A 10,029-nucleotide genomic window follows, 5' to 3' on the forward strand; every position below is an offset into this window, starting at 1 on the left:
CTCGGGGGTGATGCAGCTATGAAGGATAAGCAGCGTCACAAGGCGAAAACATGACATAACTCTTAAATCTGGCAAAGGAAGGAATAGCTCTCAATGTCTTTTATTGACAGCTGGATGGCTTTCTGGGGGCTGAGCATAGCCAAACATAAGCTGTGGGGCTCTGCACAGGTAAGATGTAGAGGTAAGATGCTCTGCCTAACATTGGAGGTCAGACTAGCTGATTCAGTGGTCTTTCACTTGGTCCGAAGCTTCCTGATTCAGGGAATTGCAGCATATCCATTGGGATATGCTGCTTCCTGCCAGAACCTGTATTCTGAATGGGCACCTGGCCACGCTGCTAGGAGTATGGTTCATGTGAGCATTCAGAATATTTTAAAATCGTGCTCTTTTTAAGAACTATGGCTTTTTAGCTCACCTCGTAGTTCTGAATAGGGAAAAGCCATCAGATGACAAATGTTCCACCCACGCAGCTATTTGTCTGACTTCTTCCTAAGGCTTTAGAATATGGGAATGTCTGAGTTTATGCTCATCACTTTTCAGCGAGTGACTTGACTATTTAGCTTCCTGAGACCTGCAGATCTGAGTCTGGCATAGTCCAGCTAGCTTTTTGTCTGTTGATGATGGTGCTGCAAAGGTGCGTTGGGAAACGGAGCACTGCTTATGTGTAATGGGTTTGATGGCACTGCTGCCCATGTGTGCTGGTGACAAGCAGAATACCAGTTACGATGTAAAGGACATTGGAGTTGGCCTTCCAAGCCAGTGGTCCCATCTCTTAGTCGTTGCAGAGGTATTGACATCTCAGTAGAATAAAGGATTCCCCCCATATTCTTGGTTCCAAATTGCTGCACACCAGGTGTGCTGTCTATATGGAAAGCATCTGCATTTCCACACCCTGCATGGCACATGCGCGTGTATATGTATACGTATATATGTGTGTGTGTATATATATATATATGTATGTATTTTGCCACATGCTTTGAGATCTTCCTAGATCAGAGGTTGTCGTACCCCCGGGGGTACTTGAGAAGGCCCTAGGGCAGGGGTGGGCAGTTATTTTGGGTGGGGGGCTGCTTACTGAGTTTTGGCAAGCCATTGAGGGCTGCATGACAGGCAGCCCAGGGCAGATTAATATTAATTTTCTAAATTTTTTTAGGGGGCTGCAGGCTGGATAGAATGGCTTGGTGGGCCACATCTGGCCCGCGGGCCATGTTTTGCCCACCCCACCCTACGGGGCACGTGCAGGTGGGTGGGGTGGAGCACTGCCGCACACCATCCCGCGCTGCCTGCCTGGCCAATGCAGGAGGCAGGGGAAACTTGCACACGGTGGCTGCCACTGCTCCACATTTGGCCTCGTGCCACCCCTCCCCCCCACGTCCAGCCGCCAGGAGTACACTGATCCAAAAAGGTTGAAAACCCCTGTCCTCGATAAAAGCCATTTCAAGTGCATTTAAAATATTTATTATGTTGCAGACAGCATGGTGCAAAAGAGGTTGACTGTGCATAGCAGCATTGTGGTAGCAGATGCTAACACATAGTATCAGTATTTGAAACTGAGATTGCTCACCCACTTTTCTCTCCTTCTGTTCTTCAAAGGACGCTCTTTTTGGGCAGCACTTTGGGTTCTCCCAAGCTGCAGATTTAGATGTCCTGGGCTTGGGCCCCAGGGAATACAATTTAGCCTGATTGGCCTTCTACAAACCACCAGGGATCCAGTGGATTACTTAGAAGGAGGGTATTTGTGTTCTGGATATGGGTATTCATCTCAGGTGGCCAGGCTGTGTCTATGACTGTGTGTGGGTATGTATTGGTAGAGTATGTAACCAGGGAGGGTAGATACCTACCATATATTTACTTGCATGATAGCCATGCTTGCTCATGTTCTGGTCACACCCAAATAACTTACCAAATTTCTAAAGAACAGATTCAAAAGACAGATCTTGAATCTGTTCTTTAGAAATTTGGTAAGTTATTTGGGGAAATCCATGCCGCAGGGCGCAATTAGCGTCACTCGTCATTCAGTCTTGCTTGTGAGATTGAGCAAGATGGAGAGGTACAGGTGGGTGTTGGAACAGAGAATTACAACTATCTTTGGGTGCCTATGCTTCCTTAGTCTCATTTCAGCGTGACTGCATGCTAGTTTTTAGTGGCAACCTTTCAGGAAATAAAAACCGTAGCTATTAAGTGAGTAAATATGATGTCTAGTGTCTGAGAGGTTTGCCATAGTCTCTGCCTGTTTTCAGAAGAAGTGCAATTTTAATGGAGTCTTAAAATACCCTAGCATGCTTTTACACCCCTCTGGCATTGTACAGAAACCTCACTGTGAGTGTAACTGTAATATATACCCTGGTAATGCCCTGTTGTGCACCTGAGTAGGGCACAGGCCCCTTGTGTAAGTAAGAATCAGGCCCATGAGTGTCAGGCACATGCAGAGAATCCCACTAACATTGAGGAGTTATGTGCCGTCCTCCAGAAATTGCCCTGGAAACAGAGCTGCAGGTCTGCTCACCACTAGCACAGCTGATGGCTAATTCTCGCAGCCAGTCTTGGCAGTGGTCCCCGAGGCAGGTTTCACCATTATTATGTGTTTCTTCCTCTCTAGATGCACATTGTCCACATGAATGTCAAATACAAATCTATCACTGAAGCGAAGGGGCACCCGAATGGGCTGGCTGTTCTGAGCTTTTTGTTCAAGGTAAGTCACACGATGGTTCTGCCATGGGTTTGTTTGCTCTTTCACTGCATGCCAGCTTCCCTTTTGGGGGTTTGACGTGGAGCCTCAAGTCTTTTGAGTAATCCCATGGATGTGCTGGAGGGTTATCTGTAAGCAAAGCCCTTCAAAAGCAGAAAATCCTCCCTTGAGATCCCACCTACTTTTGTATTTCAGGGCACCATGTTAGCAACATCATGGTCATCAGTCTAGACTGAGCTCCTCTACAACCACTAGAGACAGACTGCTGAGCAGTGCAGGGCACTACTGGGGCAGCATAAGAAAATTTGGGTTGCCATTACCTAGATGGCATCTGTTCTGGGTCTCTGTGGTGCTGCCAGTCCATCATTCTAAACAGCAAGAACTTTACTCTCAAAGGGAAAAGGGACCTACAGAAATAACATTGGTCTTTGTCTCTGGTGCCCATGTGGACATTTGCAGCCTAGGTGCTGTGGTGTCAGTTCAGGTGTCCTGGGAGTTCCCAGATCACAGACCATGTTCCCTCAAGACCCAAGAAACATCTATATGGTCTGTTAACTCTTTGCTTAATTTCAATCATGATTAATGGTCTAATCTCTGCTTAACATGTCAGCTCACCATGTGACAGCACAGAAGCAGAGCAAAATAGAGCCACAGTCTCTCTGCCAATAGTTACTTTGGTCCCTCTGCTTCCCTGAAAGGATTACATTACATGAAGCTGTAACTAATTTTTTTTTTTAGTTGCATAAACACACATTTCTTGAGAAGGACCCTGGAGTCCCTTTTATTCTTAACTCTACAGCCTGTACCCTCCCTGCTGTTCCTCCATCTTGATGCTACTATCATGCCACTGTCTGATCTAAATGTAGCCAAGTTTTCATTTCGCTTAGGCTAGGAGCAGACGTTGAATTTATTCCTGGATATGTTGTCCCAGAACTAATGTATCCTAGGACTGGCATGTCCATGCATCACTCTTCTAATTAGGGTTTAGCAGGGGGCTAAATGCAGTGCCACTTTTCTGCCATTGAGTTGATGATGCAATCCTGGGATAACAATAAAGATGTACTTTGCAGTATCCCAGGTTAAACTGTTACTACATCTAATCTGGGAAACTTTTTTAGGATTTTATCCCTGGACAATGGGGTTGGATGTCTGTGTAACTGCACTGTGTCCCAGGATGAAATGGTTTATCCTGGGATAAATGCAATGTCTGCGTGCAGCTTTAGATGTCAGCCTTTCCTGAGGGCTACTCTCTTATGCATTCCAGTGGCCAGGGCAGTGGCTGTGTGGGGAGTTGGAGATTTCCAGTCCCTTTCTGGCTGGCATTGCAGCTCCAAAGAGCCACTTGCTCTTTGCTTTTTGAAGTGCTTGAAATGGGAAAAAACCGTAGAAATTCAGAAAGTAGAATGAGGTCATGGTGCTAGAGGACCCCTACTTATGATTTTCTTCTGGAAAGAATAGATGTGAACCACTCGCTTCTTCAGGCTCTGGAGTGCCTGAGGACATTTTGGGAGCTTGCTTATCTGAGTGCTGACCTTACTGAGTTCAGGACCATTAACTGCATATGTTTTATTTTTCCACATACAGAGAGTAACAACCTATGTGCAGCCTGAATGCCTAATGCTTAAACCTGCATTTCTATAATGCTTTCTATCCAAGGGTGTCAAAGTACTTGCAAATGCTAGTTCAACAAAACCCCTGCCCTGTGATGAAGGGGGATTATTTTCCAGTTTTCCAGACTATTTTCCAGTCAGGTAAAATTGGAGGCAAAAATGTGAGTTGGGATTTGCCCAGGGTCCCCTAATTAATCAGTGGCAGAGCCAGAAATAGGGCTAGACTCATCATAAAACCATGAGACCCATCCTTCCCCCCAGGCTTGCTGGCTTAGCTGTGAGCCCAAGGCATTTGTCTGGGGAGCATGTTGATTTGAAAGAGAAGCGGTTAGTGTGGTCCAGCCAGCCCTTCCTCTCACAACACTGCTAACTCATGAGCCAGGCAGGCAACACAGTGCAGCATGTCAGCATGAGGATTGTCCCTAGACATTTCAAAGAAGTTTACTGAGAGAGGATGGTGACTTGGATACTCCCTTGCATGTGAGGGCAAGACTGCCCCTCCTAGCCCCCAAGGAACGTCTTGACACCCTGAGGTTACTAAGGGGCTCCTAATCCCATTGTCGCCTTGCCTGCACTCCAGCACAATGCACCGAAACTGGAATTTTCCCGCGTTAAGCTGTCACGCTAAAGCAAATCAACTCTCTGAGATTTAAAGGGAAAAAAAAATTCTGCTATTCCCTGGGGGTAGCACAGGGCAGTTTTGATTGGCAGCTTAAGTAAATGGCATTCAGCACAGTTTTAGAAATGAAATTGCCAACCTGGCTTTGAATAGCACCTCTTTCCCTTGCAGAATAGCAGCTTGGCATTCACCTCTTTCGAGAGAACAGAAGCAAAACTCACAATAGACTTGTAAGGACAGTGTTAATGTGGCCTAACCTAAGCACTGAGTGTCATTGCTCATTAAAGAGCTCCAGGCTTTTTAAATAAGCGCTGGGATGTTCATTCAATGCCCAGCCAAAGTCCCAACTCTGGAGGTACATTCTGTCTCTTAAAAGTGCCTGTAGTGTCAGTGGGACGTGTTATTCACTGCTGTGCAGTGCAGGTATATGTTGCTGAGTGGTGGGCACATTCACCCAATGGGAGGCTGCATTTCAGTGATGGGTGAACATATTTCACTCATGATGCACTGGCCAGAAACTTTTTGGTAATTTGCCATTGAGAATTTAAAATATTATTCAAAATAATGATTTGCCATTGAGAACTTACGATAAGTTACAGTGAGACTTTCCATGCGAATGTTCCAGCTTTGATGCAATGTTAGTTGGGAAAGAGTCAGAGAGAGAGAAAAAACATAGCCAATAACCAGGTGCTCGAGGGGCTCACTTATGTCTTCTACACCTAGGATGACTGCCTAGGTGGGACTTGTAGCTATTCTGTGATCTCTCTTGAAAAGGTCTTAATTTTTTTTCCCCAGTGAAAAATACCCAAGACTGCGTGGACATCTCAGACCATTTTGCAGGGTGGGTAAACCATCCCCATGGGACTTGGGGACCCTTTGGGATTCTCTCTATAAAAGTCTTTGTCATTGCTTGAAGTGAAGCAGCAGAGCTTGTGCAGAGGCTTCCTGCCACCCAGCACTCTCTAAAAGAGCTGCAGATGCTTTGGGAGTCAGGGCTGTGCCCTCTCCTGTTCTTGGACCACGGTGACAGGGTCCTGGAGACTCATCCTGCCTGCTCACTCGCTTTCCCTCTTTAATGCTTGGCAGGCATCGGACACTGATAACTCCAATTACAACACAATTGTGGCTGGCCTGAAGAACATTTCTCGTGAAGGTGAGCACTCCTGCCAAGGCAAGTTGAACAGAGATTGGGAGGGGAGCCCAGATGCAGGAGAAGATGAGGAGCAGCAGGATCACTGATTTCTGATTTTAAGGACTTTCAGTTGGGTTCTGCGTGCCAGTGGAAGTGGGTAATTCCCGTGGGATCAGCACAGCATGGGACACAGGCATGGTAGAAACATCAAGCTATCTGGCCTGCTCCCTGCCCAATGCAAAAACAGTCTGCTGTGTACGGCTGTTGTCGTGAGCTAGTGGCACTGGGCTCCCTTGTGCAGCCTCCAGAGGCACCTTGGGACTGTCTGTGTCCGATATGTGGCCATTGGACATTGTGTACGTGTCCTCAGGCTAGGGAGAGGGGATTAGTAAAGTGTGTTGGCTGAGAGGCCCTGTCCTGCTGCACGTTTTGCTGGATCTGTTGACTGGCTGACAGTACGGGCTGTTGGCCTGGGCAGAGCCAGTTGGAGCTGAGGCGCTGCGGTTGCACTTCATACTCTACTGGCAGATGGGGTGGGAGAGGATCGGGGGGTGGGGGGTGTTGTAGGGCAGTGCCTTCCATAACATCAAAAATGTCAGCCCAGGACTTCAGGGAATCGGCTGTTTTCAGTCTAATGTTTGCTTACTGTGAAGTGTTCTTTAAAGCAGTGCTGAAGCAGTGAAACAAGGGGCACCCGGGAACTGGTGGAGGTGGTGTAATGAGTGGGTCCCTCCTGTCAGCTGGGAGTCCCCCAGGGAGCCCACGTATATTTATGATGACTGTGCCTTTCTGTCTCTCAAGGGGATTTTGTGGACTTGTCATCTACGTTTTGCTTGGATAACCTTCTCCCCGACACAGCCCAGCTCTCCAAGTACTACCGCTACAAGGGCTCCCTGACCACACCTGACTGCTCTGAAGTGGTCATCTGGACGGTGTTTGAGGAGCCCATCCTTATCAGCCAGTCTCAGGTAAGGGTTCAGATCAGCTGTGCTTCCTGAGACTGCACCCCCCTACCCTTGCCTGGGTGAGTCTTGAAGGTCTTCTGTATCCAGAAGCCTAGCTCACAGCAGCAAGTTCAGGGAGCAGATGATCCTGTGCAAATAGTCTCTTCTTTAGGCAGGACTGCCCAGTCCTATCCAGGAGCAGCCACTAGAAGGTGCCCTAGGCATGCCAAGTGAGCCCAGAAAATAGTGTCCGGTAGACATGCTCCAAAGGGCAACAGCCAGCATCCAAACCCCAGGGGCTGTGCAAGTCTGCTTTGGTGGGTCGCATCTTGCCACGCTCTGTTCTAGACCTGGACTGAGGGAAATAGGAGCCCTCAGCTCTGGGAATATTTTGAGTATAAAAATACCAAGCTTTCCCTGCTTTGATTAGTAAACAAGCATCATTTGTAGTTCAGTGAGCATTGGGCACTCACCAGGTGCATGTTGTGCCTCCCTCAGTACCTGACCTAGAGGAGATGACTCTCAGCTAGAGCCTTTGGTAGATGCTGTTGCTTGAGCCTCTACAGCTTGAGGTTTCTTGGTAGACCCTCGGTGTTGGCCAAAATGGCAGTTGCCACCCTGTGCCCTATGGATGTGTTTTCAAAGAAGGTAAACTGGAGCTGAGTTCTCCTTCTGCTTCTACGGACCTCCGTTGGAGCTCGCCCCCCGCTAGAGCTCTGTCTGCTACGCGCCAGGCCAGGCTTAGCAGAACCCAGCTGCCCAAACCGAGTGTAAAGTGGAGTGGGTCCTGGAGATGCCATTACTCTCGCAGCTGTGTTAGTCACAACAGGAGTGGAAACAATCTCCTGTGACTCAGGCAACTCATTTTCTTTTTGTTTTATTTCTTTAGACTTTAATAATAGTGTAACGGATATCACCTGAAGAAAAAGCCCTAGGCATACTGACTATTAACTACTTTTGCAGCAATTAAATAATGAAACCGTGACCACCTGGCATCAATAAGGGCTCATATATGCAATATGTACATGCGCTCTTACCCAGAGCCTGCTAGCAGCATTCAGCAATCAGAAGCAGCAGCAAATTAACTCAGTAAATCAAAACGGCAGAGAAACTCCTCTGTGTTGGCACATTCCCTCCAGGAGTTTTCCTTCAGCCTTTTTTACACTCTCAGGTAGTATCTAGCAACTTGGGGATCCGCTAGTGGGCAGTTCCTGGAAAGAGGCAGCATTTGCCAACGGTGTTGTTCGGAAACAAGAGCTCGTCCGCTTCTGCCCTGCATGCACTGTTGTGCTGCACAAAGGCAGCATCTCCCATGGTTTCCATGTACACAGCTGGTTCCTGATTGCAGGAGGACAGTGCACAGGCGGATGGAGTCCTCTTCCCCCTGCTCAGAGCTGCCGAGTAAAGTCTGCTTCGTTGAGGGAATCCCAGCTTGGCCGGCCGTCAGCGTTCAAAAAATAGTCAGCTCTCGAAAAAATTATTCAATTGGCTTTAAAATAATAGAATTGTTCCAAAAAAAAAAAAGGTGGTCTTTTTTGTTGTTGTCTGGCTTCTGAATATCCATGGGCCTTTGAGGTCGGTTTCCAAGCTTTTACTGCACTATGGTGAGGGCTATTGAGGTGAAATTTTCTATGTTGTTTTAATGGAAGCTGAGGTTCTCACATCATCCCTGTGGTGAAAATCTGGCAACACCAAGTCATGGGGAATGCCTGGGATGGGTGTCTGTGTTCACATACATGTGTTCACATAGGTCTCATTTCAGCAGAGGGGTTCAGCCAGTCCTTAATGTTAAGCCCATCTCTGTTTTGGAAAGTGTTGTGTGTCTAATGAAGAGCAAGAGCTTAAGATCTTGGCTAAGTCAGGGTTCTGAAATGTTTTTGACGGAGCATAAATCAGTGACTTGAGATCTCTTCCTCTCTCTTTCTTGGCTGCAGCTAAATGCATTTGTGACCACAGTTCACTTCCCGGCCACTGGCTCAACTCTCCTGAAAATGACCAACAACTTCCGATCCCCACAGCCGCTCAAGAATCGCAAAGTCTACGCGTCCAGAGACGCCACAATCAGCCACAGTCCCAAGTGCAGTCCCAGCATCCATTTTCTCCTCCCTCCACTTTTGGCTCTTCTGATTGACCAATTCTCAGGCCCCTCCTAGACTCGACCTCTTCCTGCTCCCAACCCGTTGCCCTTTGCCACCAGTGATTCATGATAATTTTATTATGTCTTCATACCAGTGCTGCTACACAGTCGTCATTTTTTAGCCACAGACCTGAAAACAATGATGTAATTAGGGATAAATTAGCAAGGTGAAGGAAGAGAAATGGCTCATTGCTAGTTAAAATCTAAAACATTAAGCCCACAGTCATACAAGACTTCCTTCCCTGCTTCATTTGAAACCCGTAGACTCCTCATGTGCTTAAAGTTAAGCATGTGCTTTGCAGAATTGGAGCCTAAAAACAAATCACAGGATAGTTAGAAAGGGGACCTCCTTGGTTTTACCAGCTGCAGTGTATTTGGGATGACTGACAGTATGACACGGAGCACTTTCTATCTGAATGCAAGTTAGCCATGTCTAAATTATGTATGAATGAAACTAATAAATCCAGGGTTCTTACATTTTGGATGTGAATCCTCTGCCTTTTTGTTTCTATTTCTTTTTAATATTGTGCTTGTATCTATGGCATTTTGCAAAGGGGATGAAAATGGATGTTTGCCCTTTTGGTCTCAATGGTTAGGAGACATCCAGGAGTTTGCAGGGTTGCATCCATTAGGATGAGGAGTCAGTTACATGAATTGGGTATACACCTGGTGTCATCTTGTTATTTCCAGATAATGTGCCCAAAGCCCAGTTTCTGTGAAGACTGGAGAAAGCTGCTTGCAGTGAGCTCTGTGCCCAAGCATCTCTGATTATCTGCTTTCTCACAGAATCATGCTCACAACTGCTTCTTCCCAGCTGTCACACACAGGCAGCAAACCCAATAAACTTATGTGTGTAACCAGGGAAAATCTTTGCCACTCCTTTGCTCTGGTCGTCTGT

General features: G+C 47.0%; 1 protein-coding gene across 1 annotated transcript in view; it reads left to right on the plus strand.

The window, feature by feature from the left end:
* Positions 1-9,621, plus strand: part of LOC109312806 (carbonic anhydrase 15-like) — a 31,140-nt gene extending 21,519 nt beyond the window's left edge. The window contains exons 5-8 of the mRNA XM_019539099.1: positions 2,600-2,692; positions 6,005-6,071; positions 6,852-7,018; positions 8,929-9,621. Of these exons, the coding sequence (XP_019394644.1) occupies positions 2,600-2,692; positions 6,005-6,071; positions 6,852-7,018; positions 8,929-9,147 (546 nt within the window). The 3' untranslated portion in view covers positions 9,148-9,621. The remainder of the gene's footprint in view (positions 1-2,599; positions 2,693-6,004; positions 6,072-6,851; positions 7,019-8,928) is intronic.
* Positions 9,622-10,029: the final 408 nt, after the last annotated feature.

The sequence above is a fragment of the Crocodylus porosus genome, unplaced genomic scaffold, assembly GCF_001723895.1.
Source record: "Crocodylus porosus isolate Cpor-Errol unplaced genomic scaffold, CroPor_comp1, whole genome shotgun sequence".
Taxonomy (NCBI): Eukaryota; Metazoa; Chordata; order Crocodylia; family Crocodylidae; genus Crocodylus; species Crocodylus porosus.